Genomic DNA, 21,794 nt, shown 5'->3' with positions numbered 1-21,794 from the left:
GATCCTGCAATCCCGCCAAAGCTCAGCCAACGACGCAGTTCTCTACCGAGCCGACGCCTCGTGGGCATTCCACCCAGCAGATGTCATCCAATCCGCGAGCCGCCCAAAGACTCGACTCGTGGGAGAGCCCAGTAGCGGGAGCAACAGAGAAGAAAACTCGCACGTTATACGAGACGGCAAATGGCCGCCATCGGTTACACTCCTCAGTGCAGCAGCAGTGTCCGCCGACGCGAGTTCGAGCCACATCCTACTCCCGTTTGTTACATTAGTAGTGCACAACACTCGCGGCATCATCCCCATACGCGCGAATATATATATATATATATATATATAAATTTTCTCGTACTTGCATCGTGTGTTTGTGTCACAGTGCATTAGGACGCCGATTACACGTATAGGTATCCTGGAGGTCCAGGAGTCAGTGCGCGTGTGAGGTGAAAGAGCAAGAGGGAGAGAGAGAGAGAGAAACGACGATATGCCCCGGGGCTTCGCGACGAGGAGGTAGCCGCAGGATGAGTCCGGCCACCGGGACGACGCTGCTGGTAAGCAGCAGCGACGGCGGTGTTTCAGCCCAGGGTAATAACCTGCTCGACGTCGATCAGAGCGTCGTCAAGTCCGTCTCCGAGGGTGAGTTGGGCGTTGAGCAGGAGAGCTATAACCAGGACACCCAAACAATGAGCAGTGCTGTGGGAGTAGTGCAGAGTAACAATGCTACGACTACTCTGGAGGTGAGATCTGGTGATGGTGATGATGCTCAAGGATGTGTTGCATTCGATATTGACTGGAATATGTCCTTGTACGGTTAATAGGAGTAAGGATAACTTGGGAATACTATATGTCAGCTAGGTTTTGCAGTAGACAGACATAGTAGAGAAACTAGGTTTCCAGTCATCTAGATGCCAGGCATTTATATTTTGTAGTTTTATTTCTGCGTTAGCTATTTCTAGCTTTGAATTCAGTCTGCACGTCGTTGCATCTGAGATCATTGTTCCATTTTATTCTCAGCTTCTTGGGATCTAACCTACAGTGACACTGCTGTAGATAATATTTGTTGTTTATGGCACTTCAAATTGAGAGTCGTGTATCATGCTTGCATTCGATTAAGCTAATTGTTATATATTTCTCAGAAGTCTGTAGGCAGATATTTATTTATGAATATAAGAATAACTGAACAGGAATATGTTCTAGAAGCTTGCAATCTTCTTGGAAATGTAAATAGACTGTCTTTGTTTATTTTCTTGAATTAATGTCTACATGCATAGTCATTTTTACATTTGTGTTTTCATTCAAATGTGTAGAAGTAGCTCTTTAATCTAATCTTAATGTACATTCAAATTTCAGATTAATTCATCTGCAAGAAAAAGCAATCTGAAAAGAGCCTTCACATTACCTTTACATATGTTGCAATCGTCCAAGAGACGACCTAAGCACCTAAGCCAACGAGAGCTGATAAAGGACACAGAGCAGCCTATCATGGACCAGGGTAGGCTATCCGCAGGGAGTAAGAGACCCTCCTGGACCAAGCAAATTATTAAGGCATGCAAGAAGTTCGTGAACATCAATACCCAGGGCCACAAGGGTGCCAGTAGAGACGACATTGGATCCAGTGCGGGTGACATAAGGGTACCGCCAAGCAGGCCACCCAATATACCTCCAGACCGAGTTCCCGGTGTCATTGGCCTGAGGAACCATGGCAATACGTGCTTCATGAACGCAGTGTTACAGTGTTTGTCCCACACGGACCGTTTGGCCAAGTACTTTGTGATGGACACTTACAAGGATGATCTGTCGAAAAATAAAAAGTTAAACTCCAAGAAGTTTGGCACCAAGGGAGAGATAACGGAACAGCTTGCTCTGTTGCTGAAGGCAATATGGAGCTGTCAGTATGACCCCGAGATGAGCACTGCCTTTAAGAGTGTCGTGGACAAGTATGGAAGCCAGTACCGGGGCAATCTGCAGCACGACGCCCAAGAATTCTTACTGTGGCTGCTGGACAAAGTACACGAGGACCTCAATCAAGCGACCAACAAAAAGTACAAGATCATAAAGGTGAGTCTCAGCTTTCTATATCCTCTCATTTGAGCATTGATAATCATCCTATAGCCAATGCATCCTACGTCATCGAATTAACGTTTCAAAACAACCGCTCCAACGAGTATAGAAAATTCTCAGACGTCGTCGGCAAACACTGCTATGAATCACAAAGACAACATCAGCGCTATATACAATCAAGCGTTGAACTCGCAAAAAAACATCCGAGCGTTGCGGTGCATTCGACAGAGGAATAAGGTTGTACGCATTGCGCAACGTAATCTTCCGCGCGTCTCCGAAACGTTCCATAAAAAAAGACATCGCTCTATAATGCAAAGCACACCAGCTGCGGCTACAGGATGTATACGTGTATGAGCGTATAGTGTAAACAAAGAGCGGCTTCCCTTTACAAATCAGCACACGATGAGCAATGCTGTGTAGGATGAAGAATTAATTCGCTCCGATGGAACAAATCAAACAAGACTAGCTTACATAGATCCAAGGCCAGAGATCAATTAAAAGAGTAGAAAAAAAAAATCGATTGCGCAGTCAATCGGCAGGAAGACGCGTTCTGTGTTTGCTCGACTTTAGAACGCCTTTTCCGTTAGACGCGATGTATAGTATAGAGCCTTGGCGGCTTCCTCTCCGCGCACATAGTCGGTCGCTCGGTCACTTCGTCTCGTGCGCTACTCTTTTTTTTTTTTGTTGCGCCTCTTCTTTGGATACGTCGTCGTCGTCTTCTTCTAATTCCATCGCGTCGCGTCGCTCTCTGTAATTGGGAATTTCTAAATAAAACTATATTTGCTTTGGAAGTAGAGAGCGAGTAATTACGAGTTTTCTACTCACTGATAATCACTATAGGAATCTGGAACGCGGGGTATAGAGAAATTTTCCAATAAGTTATCGAACGTTGTTTAAAAAAAAAAAAAAAATAGAACGAATAAATAGCCAACGGAGAAAGTGCGACGTTCCACGCAAGTTCTCTTCCATAAAATAAACTCCTCGAAATGAAGCTCTGCCTCCCCCGCAAATCAAAAATAACATCGTAGAAAATCACAGCCCGTCCCATAAATCAGCTCCGCATCACTCACAGAGTCAACCCAGACCTATCGCGCGGGTACCGCCGAATCAATTCCCCCATTAACGTCCCTCTAATCTCAATACACTCTATAGCAACTCTCCCTCGTTCGAAAATCAAATCCTCTCTCGTGTGCGTTTTTATACTCGCGCGCCGCCGCCACACGTGGCCTTAACCCAAATGTATTTTGCGTCGGAAATAAATAAGTGGGAGAAGAAGGCGCGTGAAGGAATGCACCGAAAATATGCCCCTGGGGCGATGTCGGAGAGTATAGAGTCGCAGCCGAGGAGAGTAGAGTAAGTACAGTCCGAGAGAAATTTCGAGGCGGGCCATTATGTGCAGTGCGGAGTCTTGAATAGCAGGTACCTGTTCCCTACTCTCCGGTTCGCTCGTTCTCTCTGATGATGAGAATCTTTTGAGCTGCAGTTTCTTTTGCGTATCCCGTGTGCTGCTCGTGATTAGGTGCGGCGGGGATTCCCCCGATGAGCTGGGCTTTTAAACGACGATTCGGTCGGTAATTGAATTTAGTGGAATTCGTGAGAAGGTTGAAACTATACTTATAGGCGCTAGCGATCGCGTCATCGTTTTGAACGACCGTCGGTGTAGGATTTCTGATGCCGTCATGGCGTAAAAATCTTAAGGGCCATGTGGATATTCCAGAATTTTTCAAGTCGCTCTTTTAGCTCGACTCCGAAAATCCTCCCCGGCGTATAATAGAGTCATTTTTTCGACTCTTATCCAAAAAACTTACAGTATAATCCGAACACACCGAATAATCCACGCGCGCGCAAAAGCCGAGAGGAGAACAAAAGAGAGGCGCAGTCCGCGCATATTGTTTTCTTTCGCGTGTATACACACGCGCGAATGTATACAACGCCGTGCTGCAGTCGCTTCTCGAATGTCGCCTCCACACACACACACACACACGCTGCACATACTTGAATAAGAGTCGGGGCCGATTACGGCAACGCGCAGTGACGCAAGAAGCGCGGGAGGAGAGTATACGTACGGCGTATGGTATTATAAGCCGGCACATCAGGATGAATCATTCTTGCCTTTTTTTCACGCGTGTGTGTACGGTGCGGAGGCGTTGTTGTTTTTTATTTCGGTGTACTGTGTACAAGGGGTGCTCGAACTCGTCGTTGCATCGGTTTTTCGTTGAATCAGTCGCTCGATACCGGATGTCGGAGAGGAGTTTATCTCTCTCGGCTTTATTGTCTCAACTTTGAGAGTATGGCTATTACGACGCTGTTATACTTCCTCGAACGTCAAAAGAGCAATTACGACTCCAAGGTCCACGAGAGGGATAGAGAAAAATTCCAAAGGTCTGATCGCGCATCAACACCTCCGCGTGTTGATATCGCCGGGCAACAAAGCCGATCCTGATGACTTTCCGTATCCAAACATACCGATCCTCCTCCTTAACGATCATCTCTGGCTTATCTCGAGCCATCGTAAATCCACACACACACACACACACACACACACAGGAAGATTCTGCTTCCTGGGCACCCACGAGTCCCTCTTTCTCTCCCGTGAGTAGAAGAAGCTGCAGCATAGAGCTCTAGAGGAGGCTGACAAAGAGAGGAAGAGAGTGGGAGGCATTTTATTGCGGCCGCGAAAGAGAGGATCGTGATCGGAAAGGCCCTGCTTAAGGAGAGACCGGCCGGTTCCCGCGAGCTCTATACTGGGTGACTCCGGAGAACGATTTCTCGGAGAAGCTTCTTCTCCTGCTCTTCTCATCGATTACTCTGTTTCTTTATTTTTTTAGAAAGTCGCGAAGGTGTCTATATCGCGCGGCTAATTAGATCGTCTCTTGCGAATATTCTCTCTCTTTCTCGACACGCGACGATGTCTGTTACGGTCTCAAACGCGAAATACTCGAGCGGCCACCCAGTATGCCAACGCTGCAGTACACCATTTAACGACGACGCTTTTACGCGAGAAAGTATGCTGTAATTGCATTTAATTTGGCGCTCAAGGATTTTTAGCTCTTCTCACAGCTTGCCTGCGAGAAGGAGAGACGTTACGCTGCTGTTGTTGCTGCAGATGTTTATTATTTCAAAAAACACGGCGATACGAGCCGTGCAATTACCACCGACGTCGCATAATCGCGGGACTGTCGAAAGTTTTTAACCCTTTTTTCGCGAGCCGCAGCGTCGACAGCTGTGGGAATTTCTCTCGATGTTGAGTAATGTAGTTATTCGCCGTGCGCCAGAGCTGCGCAGAGAGTGTGTAATGTTTTTAATCCGTTAAATGTGCCACGTGAGAGGTGCGAGAGTCTCGGGAAAGCGCTAATGGCTGGTGGGATTGAGTTAATCGCTGCGGCGATGATAATCTCGAGAGAGAGAGAGAGAGAGAGAGACGATAATAATATCGCGGGGAGTTATCGGGCTTCGATCGGCAATTAATTACACTGTGATAAGTTCGCGCGCGCGTGGAATGGGAATTATCTTATTATTTTTTTTAGCACTGGTTTTCCCGCGATTGATTCACTCGCGTTCGATTAACCCGATCTGCGATGATAAAAATGTCATCAAACTTTCGATGTATCCGAAGCAAGCTTTTTATCAGCAGACGTTGCACCTGAAAGAGAGAAAAAAGAAGTAGAGTCGAGTGACGAGTGAATGTGTGTGTGTGGATATATGGCTCGGGGTACTATTCGCGATTGAAAACGATCGGTCGCGACTCGCCGCGGTCAAGTTATCCAATCGCCGGGACGTAAATATAAAACTGCACGTCTTTTATGCTCGCCTCTCGATTTTTTGCCGCGCCGAGCAAACGCCCTCGGGTCAGTACAATCGGCGAGGAGGAGGCAGTTTTGAACTGTGGATTTATATATTTCTTCACCTCACACGACCGAAGAATTATCGCACTCGGACGTCGGAGTAGCTTCGCGCCGAGAACAAAACGTTGCAGCCTGCTCTAAAAAGGCCTCTCGGTGCTAAGAGGCGCGTCTAATTACTTTTAATTAAGCTCCAAACATTCGTTTTGTCGGCAAACGCCTCCTCCTTCTTTTCCGAGGCGATAATTTCGGTAACGAGGCACGTGCGTATAGTCGACCTGCAAAAATCGCCGAGAGGGAGAAACGAGAGCTGCGACACTTTTATGAATTTCACGAGAGATTAATTAAGTCGAGGGTATCGAGCGCAGAGGTGAAGTTTTCGTTCTTGCTGGGCATGTATTGCTGGCTACATTGTTATCTGAAAAAAATTTTCCTTTACGAGTGCAATAAAAGTGGGCATTGAACGGTATCCGGAAACCATAAAAATTTTGTTATCAGCTTTCCAGAGTTTTTTCATATACGTCATTCCAAAAACAAAAAACGCATTCGAACTGCCTCGCTCTTTCATAAACCTTTCCAATCGATTGCCAGCTCTGTTGTTTCCACGCAAAAAAAAATGCACACTCAACGAGCGCAACAACAAGTGACTCACAATTAGTTCCACATTTTTATAATGCTTCGATGCAGTCGTGGCGGCTTCGGCATTACGGGCATCGCGAAACCCACAGCAGCGACGACGAAATTCAAGGCGAGTTTGCGACCTTTTTTTCCTCGAGCCTCTCTTTTTACACGCGCGCGAGAACGTTTGTTTTTTCTCTTTCGCGCGTGTAATGAGTAGTCGAGGCACGAAACGGAGACGTGGCCGGTGACACGTGTATTTACCTTCAAAAATTATTTTTCTCCTTCAATTTGATATACCGAAGCGACGAGTATACAGACACTTAGTGGAATTGATTGCGTTATCTATATTGCACTCTGTGTTTATGTTCCTTTGGGTTATAACGTTTATATACTAATAAGTTAATGGAAGCTACCGACTAGAACGTCGCGAAATTAATTTCGACGCAGCAATGAGAACGAACGCGTTATAAGTACCTTGAACTGCCAGGCTTTATATATAGTTATACTCTGTGTGTGTGTGTGTGTGTGTGTGTGTGTGTGTGTATACATCGGCTATAGCCTACAGCGAGACCTCATTCAGGGTTACAGAATGACTCATTGATGCAAAAAAGAGCCGGTATATTGTCAGGGGAAAAGCTGCATAAGAGAGAAAAATTTTCAATCAGTATTACGTACACACTTCTTCCTTAGCTCCGAGAACACACGACGTGGAAACGCATCGAAACTGTTTATAAATAATGCACACACGCGAGAAAGAGAGAGATTGAGCATGTAGCTCGCGATTAGATAAAAAATCACTCTCGGCTCTCGGCTCGTAAATTCGAAAATCCAATCAGCGACTCGGCCCGATATTTCTCTCTCTCTCTCTCTCTCTCTCTCTCTCTCTCTCTCTCTTTCTCGCTCACTCTTTTCTTTTCGTCACAGAGGGGAAAAGTTCGCCTAGTAAAATTCCTCTTTCATAACTTTCGTGCCCGAGTTTTTCGTGTATGCTCGCGTTCGGTGTATTTCGTTACGGTTAACGTATACGTGGCCGTAGTCGTTATCAATGCGATAAAAATTCCTATACGAGGCGTGTGACTAAGCGGAATTCTTCGGATGCGTCCTGATGAATAATAATAGAGAGCAGCAGGTTGATAAGCTCTCAAAATACAGCTTTTTCCCTCCTTATAGGCATTATATACTCTCTTATATTCTGTACAATAAAAATTTTTGTTATTGTTCGTATAACGCGCGTTTGTAACGATTGCGAGAAAAGTCACACTCACCGCTCAGCAACGTTCGACTCGTCACTCCGGAAAAATGCAATGAAGCACAACGATATCGCCGATAAAAGAAACACACTACTTCGCTCGTTATTTCTCAGTCGAACAATAAACCGCGTATATACTTACGAAAAACAGGACGACGATCGCTTCCCGGAACCCGAAAAAAAAAACAAGTGCAGCCCGTCGTCGAACGTGACGTCTCACGTGGCGATCGTTTCAATGGGGATTTAAAAGCGCGTGTATACGAGCATACTACACAGCTGTGCCCTTGGAGAGAGTTTTTGTCGCCTCGAATATTAATTTATCGCCTTTCTTGAGAGGCGCTGCTCGTGCGTGTGAGTCTCGTTTGTGCCTACAGGGACGATTTTATTTTTTTCCTTCCTCTGAGAAAATTCGACGCTGCGAAATAAGCGTGAGTTGTGTATACCGTTAGAGAAAATTGACGAAAAGCTATACATGAGCTATTTTCACTTTATCTATACCGTAACACGTATAACCGATTAGAGGGACTATTAGCTCGCCGTTATAGTCTCTCCCCGATGTGCATATGCATCGGAGAGTGAAATTTCGTGTCGCATATACGATCGTACCGTAATGCGACCCCCTCTCGTCACATTCCATAGCATAATGTGTATACGGGGGGTCGGGTTCGTCGAAACGTTACTTTCTGACCCATGATGTGCAGCAGGCTCTCTCTCTCTCGATATTTATGAAATTCGCAAGGCCGCGCGGCGTGTTTTTGTGCCACTAACGCCTTGAAACGCGTTTATCGCTTCGGGCAAGCTTCCAAGTGTGACACGTTGCGGGCGTCTGAAAAAAAATCTCCGGTGTTCAGCTCGAACGCGTTGCACTTTATTTATTGTTAGTACACTCTCGGAAAAATAGTAGCAAAGACTATGCGAAAATCAAGTCTCGGTGGCCATCAATCAGCCTCTAGTTATCCCGATAAAAAAAAACACCCTCTCCTAGTTTTCTTTCCGTTAAAAAGAGGAAAAAAAGAACTTATCTCCTCTTCCAGAGAGCCGTACACGAAAATAGAATATAACCCAAGGCGAGTATATAACGGTACACATCTGCGCGCGGGGAAACTCTCTCTCTCTCTCTCTCTCTCTCTCGGCGGTGTAAAAAAGGAAACGAAAAGGAAGGAAGTGGAAGAGAGGTAAAAATGCGCGACGGCAGGAGAGAGAACCGCACAGAGCTCGAGGATTAGAGTGATGACCGCGAGGACGACGACGACGGATAGCGCTGGAATATAGCGGCAGCTTAACGGTTGCTCGACTTTCGTGTCGCTCGAAATCAGCCGAGATGCTCGGACGTGAGAAGAGTAACTGTCAAGCTGTGCGCGGATAATGCACCGCTGTCGAGCTTTGACTCGCGTTATACACACTTTTTAAACTAGAAAATTATCGTAGTCGATGTAGTTTTTTCCTCGTTCGCATCAGCCTTGAGAGAAGCTAGTTAAATTTTTGCGAACGGCCTGCCTTTCTCGGCCGTAAAATTTCTCAACGAAATATACATAATCGAAGCACTGCGACGTGTCCTGTCGCAACAGAAATAAAACATGACACGCACACAAGGTCGTCGGCCCCTTCGGTCGTCGTTCCAAAAAGCAGCCGCTCTCCGATTTCGATTTTCACTTTCCATCGCGCTGTGTACGCATTTTACACGGCTGTACTCGCTTGGCATCCGTATCAGAGAAAGAAACACACTCGTCGGAGGAAAAGTAATCCACGGCCTTGTGGCCCGTGAATTCTAAGCCTCCGTTGGTTTATCTCTTGGAAGGTCTCCTCGCTCGGCTGGTCGAGCGTAAACAAAGGAGAGAAAGAGACAGATTTTTCGGAATAATTTATGCGGTTAATGGGCAGAGTTTTTGCCGATAAATAAGCCGGGGGTCCTTATATACACGCGGTATAGAGGTTGCGGAATAAATTCAACGGGATTTATACGCAGTATTCGAGATGCTTTATCGCTCTTTTATGTACTTTTAATTCATGCGCGCTGAGGCTCTTCGCGCTAATGTTTCCTTGCGTTTGCGCGCGAAAATCGATAGCTCTATAACGAGCTGCGGCTGCGAGGGTAAACATCGTTCTTTGTTATTTTTTTCAACTTTTACGTCAACTCGAAAATATTCATATTACGACGATAAAAAGCGGCGTATAAGTAGTACTCTGTGTGTTAATGTGAGTGTAACGACGGAAGTAGGCGGTGGTGTTGCGAGGAAAACGAAAGTTCAGAGAAAGCGTCATACGAAAAAGCGACGTAATACTTTTTCCGTTTGTTCGAATACAGCATAGTCTAAGCATAGTGCGTTTCGATGAATTTTCACCTCGAATATGCTTACACCGATTTGTCATAAAAAAACTTGCATTTTTAAAGCAAACGCAACCGTTGCATGTAACGAGCGCTGATCCAGAACGGAATAATAATACTCCTCCGAGAGAGAAAAAAAGCGTTAACGCTCGGCTTGCGTAATTAAATCCCGCATCTGAGAGCCGGAGACTCGTAATAAGATTAAAGATCCGCCGCGTAACGCGAGGCGAGTTTACTACTCGCAAAGGCGCGAGAGAGGATCTTACACATAAAATGCAAAGTCGGACGAGTCCTGTTTCCGCGAGACGACGGTTTTTTTTTGTATTATTGAAATTTTACATTTTCTTCTCTCCAGCGAGAGGCTATACAAGAACATCCCGATCGAAATTCGAACCGTCGTGTATAACAAAGTTAATATAAGAAGAACGAAAAGAAAACAAAAGACGAGAGCGTCAACGACCGCGCGAAGTTTCCAATGCGCGCATCGACGCCGTCGTCCTAATAACCGTCCTCGTAAAGTCCCTCGACTGTATACTACAAGCGGAAGAACAAAAGCACGCGTGTATACACACAACAATCGGCCCGTAGCAATAACAAGGAAGCGATTTCACTTCTGCCGCCACTGCGACGATATTGTACACAGCTCTTCCGTGCAGTGGGTATATCGAAAGTCGAACGAATTTCGCTGTATATATACATATGGCGTTCGGTTAACCGAAAGGGAAATCGGATGAACTGTGCTGTCGTTATCGGAAAAGTCACTAGCTTTGATAGATCGATCGGTATTTGGAGCGATTTCTAATCGTTGCATAGAGATATCCGCGTTAGAGCGAACGATGTAACAAAGAGCTATGTGATTCATCGCGAAGCTCGTACGACTCAATCTTCCCTGCAGCAAACAAACGATCCTTCTCTTGCGTGTACGACCGAAAATAGCAGTTAAGCGCTCGAAGAGCACAAAACGAAAGCGCAGCATCCGCGCGCGAGTCTCGGATTCCCGCCACCAGAGCGAGCTCGACTTCGACGGTATCGGAGACTGCAGTGCATATCATCGTAAAGGAGAAAAGGAGAAGCGCGTCTCGGGGGCAATTACGAGATTACGCTGCCGCTGCTACTGGATCATCGCGAGAGTATAGTACAGTCTCTGCGAGAGTTATCAATTTTCTGGAAAATTTCGCCGTCGGTTTTTGCAAACCTACATCGCACAATTTCGCTCGTCGACGCAATTTGCGAGCGATTCAAACCGATCTCCCCGTCATCAGCGCGAAACAAAGCGCTTGCACTTCCCTATAGGCTCGAGAGAGTGCAGAGAGAAGAGAAGAGGCGAAATTGCTCTCGCGCGCGGCGCGAGCCGTGACAATGCGGATGATTGCGATGCGCGAGATTCTTCGCCGAGGGAACCGATGATGCTCTGCGTAAACCGACGACGACGACGGCGATGATTTTTTTTCGGGCCTCGGTTTTGCGACATGTCTTGAGATCTCTTAAATCGTCAGTATACATCTATATATAGAAGTATCGAAAATTCACAACATCACAAGCTCAATCTCACCACCGAACGTTTTCCAATTAGCGCAACTCGTGCAGAAATCATTAACTGCTACAGGCGCGACGAGAGAAGGTGAACTAGTTTCCGTCATCCGCGTCGCCGAATCAATAAACCGTCGTCGGGAATCAATTCCGCGAGGAATTCAAAATGAGAAAGAGAGCTCTAAAAATAGCGCACGTGTGCGTCCCGTAAGGAGTGTACCGCCCCCGCCCCGAGAGACGCGAGTGCGAAATTATGTAAGGAATGTCATATCTCCCGCTACGCGTTCGTCTCTTTCAAATTTCAACCGTCTATTCTCCGCTTTATATACTTTCGCGAGAGATGGTTCGTAAAAATTTTGATAAAAAAAAGTGAACGCACAACACAAGCATCTAGTCTACTTTTAATCAGTCATACAGTCAAACGCTCGGATTTCATCCTGCCACTGCGTAGTACATAAGCCTCTTGAATTAAGACTCACGGATCAGCGCTTTTTCTTCGCCACGCGTCGCAGAAACTCTAAACTACATCCTTTTCAAGCTCCCAGAGTCTCGTGGGCGTCGTATATAATTGAGCCGTGATAGTAGTAAATAAAAACCTCATCCCCTGACATATTTAAGCAACCAAGACCCACATAGATACACCCACTGCACGCATACGTACACACAGACCTCGAAAAGTCAGCAGTGCAGTGAACCCTGTGTCTCAATCACAGAACACGTCGCCTCCGCGCGTTTAGACTCTCTCTCTCTCTCTCTCTCTCTCTCTCTCTCTATAGGTTGCATATATATACACACACACACACACACACACACACACGGGGTTACCGACCGAGCTTATGCGCGTTCGCGTTTTCATTACAAAGTGCACGAGCACCGCTTTGACATTGACCAATTCATTCGCCGCCAAGCGACGACGACGCGTATTACTTCCGGCAGTAGCTACTTCTATTATACACTAGTATAACGTACCTGCGGCGACAGGCATTACAACATAGCGTCTGTCGTCGTCCACTGCATCATCCGCAGTCGCGCGAGCGATGTGCGACTATTCAAAGTTGAAAGGGGTAAAATTGTGAGAAGCTTCGAGATCGCGGGCGTCGATCGAATATACTCTCGAGTTATTATAAGGTTTATCGCTGAATGAAAAGAACATCGCAGAAAGGCGGGCTCAAGGCCGACGCTGCGAAAGAAGAGGCATATGCTTTTATGATCTGATTAGGAACTGAAGGAAGCCATCCGCCCGCGATTTGCAGGATTTTATAGTGACACACATCGAGTTCAGTTGCATCAGGCTCTGCTATACATTGCGACTTAGCAATTATTGAATTGTATGATAAAGTTGAATTATTTCCGATAAAAGCCAATATCTATATACTCCGTACACACTGTAGCTGGGCAAATCTTAGCATTGACCCCGAACTCGAGTCCGATGCCTCGTCCCACGCAAAGCAACCTCCGGAATTCTCCGCGCAACGAAATTTCAGGCCATAAATTTTTCCTAATCACACGCGCGTAGGCGCTTCGCTCGTATACACCAAACTCGTTTTTCTGCATAAAATATATATAGTAGGCTCGACTCGCGCGCCTATATAATTAATAGAAGTGGCGGCTATATCGTAACGAGGCTGAACATTTTTTTCACGTGTGCGTTCGATGATACACGACGCGTCGCGTTGGGGCGAGCAATTAGGAGGCTTTTAAAATTCGTTCGTTAATGAAACGCATAAGGCGAAAATTCTGAGGTAAAAACGCCGAGAGATGAATACACTTATATGTTAATACTACACACGAGCCTTCGCTCGATGGTAATTGAATTCTTTAAACCGTTATTTCTCTCTCTTTCTGGAATATTCTGTCTCACCGCTTCAATTTATAATAGTCCGCTGTGAGCTGAGCCTTGTTTACGGAAACAATTAAGATAATGAGTATGCAGTCTCTATTTATCAGCGTTCGAAGGCCTGTTTTCTTTGAAAAAAATCTCGATTTATACTCGACGAAAAAGCATCGTCGCTTTCTATACTTGTTAAACCCGATGCACGATATGCAGCAGTACGTCAGCGTTGCGCAAGTAATACGACGATTGCGTTTCGCTCTTTCACTCTCCGGAGGGGTGTAACCCGCGATATTTGCCCGTAACCAACATTGACACAAGCATCGTCGGATCGATTTCTTCGTATCATACTGAGGTGTACGTATACGACTTATGTTCCGTCTTACGAGAGCAGCTGTTCTGATATCGTTGGGGATGTGTGGACGTGATTGGGCCGATTCTCTATAACGGATTAGAGGGTGCGAGAAGGGAAGAAGATTTGTTTAGGCTTTGATACTGCGGAATTTTGGTTGGTACTCAGTGTTGTACGTTAATGAAAAAATCGAATGTTGCTGATACGGGCTCTCGTAAATCGCTTCATTTGGAGACGTGATAAACTCTACGTTTCAATCTTATCGCGCGAGACTTCTCTGAATTATCAAAAATCTATAAATAACAGAGCCTGAAGATCTAAATCCTTTCCAATCTTGACGATCAATTTTATCGTTACTTCCCACAAAACGTCCGCGTCCTTATCACCGAGCGTGTAATGTATAATACGATCGTTGTTCCGTAGCTCCGTTTTCTGTCTAATTCTCATGAGTCGTCGTCGTTTAAAAATAAATAACGCAACGTCACGCCGTCGTCGTCGGGCTGTACTCGGTAAACGGCCTAATAATCGACGACGACGAGATAACGCAGTCATACACTGACGCGATTCATTACAACATATGCACACATCGGCAAATATTTGTTATCGCCTTTTTTTTTAATCGATTGTTGACCCCGCTCGGGTGATGTCTGCAATTAAATTTATACTCCCTTAAATTTACATTCCTCGTTTGAAAATACAATTCGTTCTAAGTGCACTGAATAATTCAAACGAGCCATACAATCTCTAATACCATCAACTTCTCAACGCCTGAGCCCTATACATAAAAGAGATTCTCATCTCGAAAACTATACAGCACACAAGGCTTTACGAGATCGCAGGCATTGTTTCCTAGCCCAGAAATTATAACTTATTGAGTAACTTTCACCTTTTCCTCCGCTTTTCTTCGTCCTCTTGTTTTTCACACTCCGGTCCTTCCTCTTCCGTCTTATCCTGCGGCGCAGCAGCAGCTCTGGACCCCTGAAAGCGTTTCAAGGTTGCCACAGGATCGATAGACAGAGAGATATCCGCAATGATGAGTGTGTATGTGTTATACTCGGGGGAGGAAAAGGCCGCGCACGTGCGAGTATTAGACGTCGTCCGACAAATTTTTTCGTTTCCATACTCGGCCCTTGCGGCTATTTTTGCCGGATTGGACAACGTTGTAGCTCGTTTGCAGTTTGCTTGATTTGACGGCGATTTTGTCCAAAACGGTCAAAGGAGGGTCTTTTTTTATAAAAAATTCTCTCGAAGCATTTTTATTCCAAATTGTATACGGGCGACGTGACTGTTCGAATTATGAGTGCTTGTGTAATTGCATTATTTGCGCGGGAGCCTTGAGGATTTAGGCTGTTCGAAGGTCACCGCAGAGAGTACACGTGTCTTGTACGACTCTGTTAGTGCATGACGATTCTCTCTCTCTACGTTTTTTCTTTTTACTCGACGCCAAAGAAGGTCTTACGCGCGAGAAAACAGGTGCCAAATATTTTGCGCGGAAACGGATTTTGTTTTTATATGCATGTATTGAAAAGCTCCGGTGTTTACAGTCGAATTGAATGGATGTATTTTTTTTTCTTCCTTACAATCTAGTTTGCTCTTGTGTACAGTATCTCGTCACTGTTTCAGCTTTTGCAATAATAAATAATATTATTTTCAAAAGTCATCGTTAAATATTCGTCGTCGGTTGTTTGTTCAGAATGAAAATAACGTATGATTTTTAATTCGAAATACGATAATAATTATTTATCATCACGAGTGTAACATCCGCAGACTACATTATAACGATGCATCTCTTTTGGGGTCTACACAAAAAGAGCAGACGTCTCTCGTCTCGAAATTAAAACAAAAATCGTCTTCTACGCTTTTCCCGACTGCCTACTCACACTTACCATACGCACAGACGGAGCCTTTTTCTTTATATTCTCTCGCGCACGCATCCGGCTATTAATAGCCCAGATACACACACACGCACGTGCCGAGGGCTAAGTACAACGAATACATGTCTGTGCTGGCTTCAATTTTCGACGCGATCATCGTCACCGGAAACGCCTGGGACTTTGAAAATAACCCGGAAACAGAGCCTGGCTTTGTTGTCTATTCGTGTTTTTTTTTACCGTCGAAAATGCTGGTGATTGTTGAAATTTTGATGACTTCGTTGGTTGGGTTATGTAAAGCGCGTGATAATACCGTCGTTATGTGTACTTTTAACGACGGGTATGACACTAGAGTTTCGTTTTATATTGTGTTCCAGCGATGTGATGAATTTTACGACTAATGTTTGTCCTTTCTAAAAAGGACTGTATTACAATGGAGTGCCCATAATATTTTATTTACAAAAGTTTATAAAAAGAATACATTCAATTTAATGTAATCGTAAATTAACCAAAGAAATCCTCCTCTCATTCCAGAATTCGTTCGGCCAGCCGGAATCGGTGGCGGAGGAAACCTTCGCGAATCACGTGCGCTGCAACAAGTCTTTCGTGCACGAGGTCTTCCAGGCGCAGTTTCGCTCGAGCCTGACCTGTCCGCGCTGCCAGATGCAGTCCAACACGTTCGACCCGTTCCTCTGCGTCTCGGTGCCGGTGCCCCAGAGCCAGCGCCAGATGAGCCTCTTCGTCAACGTGCTCTACACCTCGCAGCAGCCTCGACAGGTTCGCATCGGTGTCAGCGTCAACCAGTCGGCCAACGTCAAGGAGCTCAGGGAGATACTGGCCAGCGATACGCGCGTGGACGAGAACCACATGCTGCTGACCGAAGTTCACGACGAGGGCTTTCATAGGTGAGATTTTTTACTTCTCGCTGAGGTAACGACCGATAGTTTCCAGAGAATTGGCGATAGTTGCAGGAAACAGGGACGGATACTTTTGAAAGTTTACGTCATGCATTTTTACGCTGTGCCTTTTTTTGTTAATGTTGAACAATGTCTAACTTTGATATCCAATGAAGCGCACGAGTCACGCCATTATATTGCTGATTCATGAGTGCTTTGGACAAATAACCGTTTATCGCTTACCAAAACCATGCTATCGAACAATGAAAGCAATTTTCTGCAACCGACGCTTAGATCGGCAATTTTTGTCACTCAAAATGATATTCGATGCAAATTAGAATTTATATAGCTCTACTTATAGCACACGATGCGTCATCGAGATTTTTTATAGCCAGGCATCGCGTCTTTCATTTTTTCTATAATTAGTTCTAACCAGAACCTTTATCTCCACAGAACGTTCTCGGACTGCCAGCCGCTGTCGGTGATAACGGAGAACGACCCGCTCTACTGCATCGAGCTGCCACAGTTGAAAGAGCCCACGGAGCAAGCCTACATACTCCTGGTCTGGATCAACGTGTTGGTCAAGGGTGACCTGCGCGAGCGCTTCGGCAGCCCTTACACGATGCAGGTGTCCCGCGAGACGTCGTACGAGGACCTGCAGAAGCTGCTGCTCAAAGAGATGCACGCTACCCTCGCCGACGACGTGCTGACATCCTCCCAGAGCCCTGGGCTCTTCAACATCCGAGTGGCTGACCCCGCGGCAACTCCCGTTCAGGATGAGCATCCGTGCATCGACCCGTGCGTCGAACATCCTCTGTATACCGAGCAGATCGAGCAGGCGTTAGCTCTCTGCGCGGATGACTCTGGACCGCAGCACGTGAAGCTCATCCTGGAGTGGGACGAGGCTACCAAGTGTAATATCATCCAGGATGACACCGATCAGATCGAGGAGCACGCGAGCGTTAAGCAGTTGAAGAGCACCTCGGAGTTTGGTGGGTGTGGACGATGTTTTCTGCGATGTTTGTTTAATTTCTTTAAAATATAATCCTTTGATTTGGTTGATAGGCGGTACAGTGACCCTGGAAGAGTGCTTCGACCTGTACACCAGAGCAGAAACCCTGGGCGTCGAGGATGCCTGGCACTGTCCACACTGCAACAGAAAACAAGAAGTCGTGAAGAAGCTTGGCCTCTGGTCGCTACCCGCCATTCTGGTGATACACTTGAAGAGGTTCAGACAACAATCAAAACAACGCTCGACGTCCAAACTGACCATGTTGGTGGATTTTCCTCTCTACGGGTTCGACATGACGCCTCATCTGGCCCGCAACGGTGTCCAGGCGCAGCAGCTCTCGCAGGTGACGACGACGACGGTTGGCATTGGCTGGCCCACCTTTAAAAAGCATACATCCAAGCAGCAACCCGTTACCAATTACGATAATAACGTGTATGACCTCTATGCCATCTGCAACCACCACGGACAGGATCTGCAGGTAAGACTTTGTTTGTCATACAAAATTGCATATAATTAAATTATTAGAATCGTGACTTATCGATGTAATCTGATTTGCTATTCAGGGTGGACACTACACAGCGTTTTGCCGTAATCCCTACGACAGCCAGTGGTACTCTTTCGACGACACGCGAGTCGAAGCGGTTAACGACACGAATCTAGTGACGAACGCAGCCTATATACTGTTCTACCAGAAGCGCGGTTTAACGAACAACCCCTCTTCCGGTAACTCGTCAGCGGCCTCGACGTCATCCGCTGGTTCTGGCATCGACCACTGGGTCTCCAAGATGCCGCCTTTCTATTTCAATAAGAACGGCTCGACTGCCACCGTCTCGGCCCCCGCAAACAACGGCAATAACAATAACAACAATAACAACATGAGCAACAAGCAGAGCAAGTCGCAGGAAGCGCTGAACCAGGAGAGGGTCATCGAGGAGAAGAACTTGAACAATTTCAACAGAGGTGGCAGGAACTATTCGACCTTGCAGCCAGTAAAACGCAACGCTACGGCGGACCTAGAAGATGTGGACGTGACTGCGTTAAATTCAGTGGTAGGTGACGAGTATGAGGACGAAGAAACTCCTACTAGGATCGAATGGGTTAGTGATCTATCAGTATCACTTGGACGTTAAGAAAATTTGATTTTTTATTTGCATTGAATGTTTGTTAAAATGTCGATGTAATCAGCGTTCAAGTATTCAACCCATTGCCAATTTTCGTTCGATTATAGAAATAAAGTATAATATTCTTTTGACATTATTCTATATTCATTCGTTGTTTTGCACTTGCAGACATCGCCGAAGCCGCTGAGAAAAACGTCTTCGATCACGTTGACGCCCCACGTGAGCGTGTCGTCGTCGCCGCCTGCGATAATCCAGAACGGCACGCTGAGCAGCAGCGATCAAGAGTCTGCTGTGATCCACGAATCGACGTTGTAACGCACGATCTAAGGCCACGAGCGGCCGTGGCTGTGGTGGTGGTATAACGGCGGCGGCAACAGCAGCAGCAGCTACAGCGACGACGGCGAGTCGCGGCTCGATATTTACAGTGCCTGGATTCAGCGTGTCATGTGTCTGTGCATGCGACCACGACGACAAGCGCGACCGCTACGTAGACGACAGTTGTTTCGCGAGGACGATTACACATCTTCTACCGTAGTCTAAGCTCTATTATTCTTTCTCTATCTCTCGCATCTTAAAGGGGACGAGATGCCGCTTCACCGATGTAGTTTCGCGACGGTTTGAAAAGTAAACTCGTACCTGGTACAAGCGTCGGTAATGCTTGTTTCGAATCGGTTATTTTTGTTAAGACGATGTGCTAGTTACAAGAAACTGGCGACTTGATAAAAAAACCCGTTTCATGAAAACCACTACCGCGGATTCGTAATTTTAAAGGAATAATTGTGCTTGTTTCTCGAAAATTCGTTTTTAAGTATTGATACGGAGAAAGATGTCGATTTCAAATAATGTCTTATATGTGATAGTACTGAAAAACATTCGATTTTCTGTGTCTGATAGTCCGGTCGATAAAGTGGTATTCTTGCGTCCCCGTTACAAGCATGAAAAATAAACAAAAGATACTTTAGCGCGGCTAGAAATATGTATTCAACTTTCGACTGGTTTCGCTGATTTGTATACAAATACTCTTTCGTAAAATGTATAAAGACAAAAACGTAATACGGAATTACGAAGACAAAACTGTGCGATAAGACAACAAATCGAACATACAACGAGAGATCTCAAGAATTTAACGTTTTTTTCGATTTTGTTATCAATTATCGATTTCGAGTTCCACACGAGTAGTAGGTCGATAGTTGAAAAGCCTGTCTTTGAAAGATATAGAATTATATTCGAGGTATTAATTATTACTGTATTTATAGCATATTTGTATGATGTATGCGTGAAGTCTGCGTATATTAGTTAATGTAAGATAAAATGAACGTAGGAATAAGAAAAAAAAACGATAAATGAAAATATATAGTTCGTAAGTTATTTTCTGAGAGAAAGATGTGTTGTCCAAGAGTTTATACGTGTGGTAAAAAAGAGGCATTGTGAACCTTCTCGTTAATCATTTATCATTTGTATAAGCATATACATACAGAAAAATACATTTAAAACGCGTTCGATACAGTCGTCGACTGACGGAATTGATGAGTGGGAACCTATCACGTGACTCGAATGCAATTGATTTTTCCTTAGTTTATTATTGAGTACAAATAAAAAAGTAGCAATTTTGTAAAAAAAAATGAGAGAAAAGTAAGCTAGCGACAATAAGAAAATTTTGTATCGTATGGATATGTTTGAATGTTGAATGTGCGTGGAATTTTTTAAAAGTTGGACGATTTTTAATGATAACCGTTATTGTCGAGGTTCCCACCGAGAAAACTCTGTCTGCCGACGATTGCCGAGCCTTCGCTTAGAGGTAATATTTATATTGTATTTGTATCACCCACTAGTGGCCTTATCTCTCAATAACTGATATCGATGCATTGAATAATTAACACTCCTGTAATAATCCTCCATTACTTAACGATTACTTTGTCGAGCATTTTTTATTGCAGTTGAAAATTTGCTTACCACTATATCGTAAAGATCCAAAGGAGACTTGTAATTCTTATAGACTTTTTCAAGATTTTTCCACACTTTCGGATACTAAGAGAAAAAACAAGATTATAATATTAAAATAGCGTAAAGAGCGACCAAGATCAATCTATGTATGCAATAGATAGAGTTTCTTGGTCTATACCCCGAGCTGCATAGCTTTTTCATAATGAGAAAGAAATACCTTCGGTAGTTCTCGACTAATGTATTGCGTATAAAAGTACCTCTAAACCTCCCAGTTGTTGAAATTACCATTCCAGATGAAGCGTTTTTGTTTTACATAACTCGAAAGATAATTAAACGATAAATAAACTTGACGGAATAATAATGAATGAAAAAACTGTGGAGCGAAAAAAGAAAATTGATTGAAAAAGACGCAGGCGCAAAATTCAGGTACTTTTTAGCGCGCGAAGACAAGTGTGACAAAAGATTTATATAAATATATATATACGATTTCGTAGCTAGCAAAAGATTTAAGTTATTTTAAAAGAAAAATATTTACAACTAGTCACACGGTTTCGTGGAGACAGGGCTTAGCGAGTGCACACACGTACACGACACGAACAGCAAAAAACACGACATTGCGATTGTAGCCATTCGAGATAAAGACCTTGTGTAACAAATGAAAGAGCGAGTAAAGATGAATGAAAGATTAAAAGAAATAAGATTCAACTTGTTGAACTTTCGTCTGCTATTGCTATTATTTTATAGACCTTATTATGTACACATTGTATTTACGCCTGCCGACTGAAAGGGATGAATTTTGATTTCTTATCATTACTATTATCATTACTCTTATTACCGCTGATTTTGTTGAAATAAACACTGTCATGTAACATGTCTATAAATTTGCTTATTTTTTATTTTCTCAATTGTCGAACCGCCCTCTCATTCTCTTTGTGAACGAGTCCGAAAAAGCCTACTTGATCTTTACGTAACAAGCGAAATTTGAGATGCATTACAAGTGCAAGCCTTCACCGACAATACTTAATTCGGCAGCTCCACTCGTGTCGTAATTTATTCACTTTCTTTTACTCTTCTTTCCCGCATCATCTCTTTCGATTACCAAATAATAAAAGAGACATCGAGGACAGCAGATGCTGCTCCGATGGCT

At 44.7% G+C, this 21,794-nt stretch overlaps 1 protein-coding gene across 3 annotated transcripts; it reads left to right on the top strand.

Annotated features, from left to right (window-relative positions):
* The first annotated feature begins 123 nt into the window (after positions 1–123).
* Positions 124–21,528, top strand: LOC100123097 (ubiquitin carboxyl-terminal hydrolase 31). 3 transcript variants are annotated; one of them, XM_003424198.5, is made up of 7 exons: positions 124–728; positions 1,342–2,049; positions 16,209–16,579; positions 17,024–17,562; positions 17,636–18,060; positions 18,146–18,631; positions 18,872–21,528. In XM_003424198.5, exons 1-7 carry the CDS (start codon positions 513–515, stop codon positions 19,016–19,018), a joined length of 2,892 nt encoding a protein of 963 aa, XP_003424246.1. In that variant the 5' UTR covers positions 124–512; the 3' UTR covers positions 19,019–21,528. The 3 variants fall into 3 exon arrangements, with proteins under 3 accessions (XP_003424246.1, XP_001606702.2, XP_016839979.1); XM_001606652.6 differs by having other exon boundaries at positions 18,146–18,679; XM_016984490.3 differs by having other exon boundaries at positions 145–811; positions 18,146–18,679.
* Positions 21,529–21,794: the final 266 nt, after the last annotated feature.

This window comes from Nasonia vitripennis, chromosome 3 (assembly GCF_009193385.2).
Source record: "Nasonia vitripennis strain AsymCx chromosome 3, Nvit_psr_1.1, whole genome shotgun sequence".
Lineage (NCBI taxonomy): Eukaryota > Metazoa > Arthropoda > Insecta > Hymenoptera > Pteromalidae > Nasonia > Nasonia vitripennis.
Note: the sequence above shows the minus strand (reverse complement) of the source record. Positions and strands in the feature narration are given on the sequence as shown.

Coding starts and splice junctions, on each gene's coding strand:
- LOC100123097 (XM_001606652.6), top strand. CDS start 513: ATGAGTCCGGCCACCGGGACGACGCTGCTGGTAAGCAGCAGCGACGGC. Junction 16,580..17,023: donor CACGACGAGGGCTTTCATAG/GTGAGATTTTTT, acceptor TTATCTCCACAG/AACGTTCTCGGACTGCCAGC. Junction 17,563..17,635: donor GAAGAGCACCTCGGAGTTTG/GTGGGTGTGGAC, acceptor TTTGGTTGATAG/GCGGTACAGTGACCCTGGAA.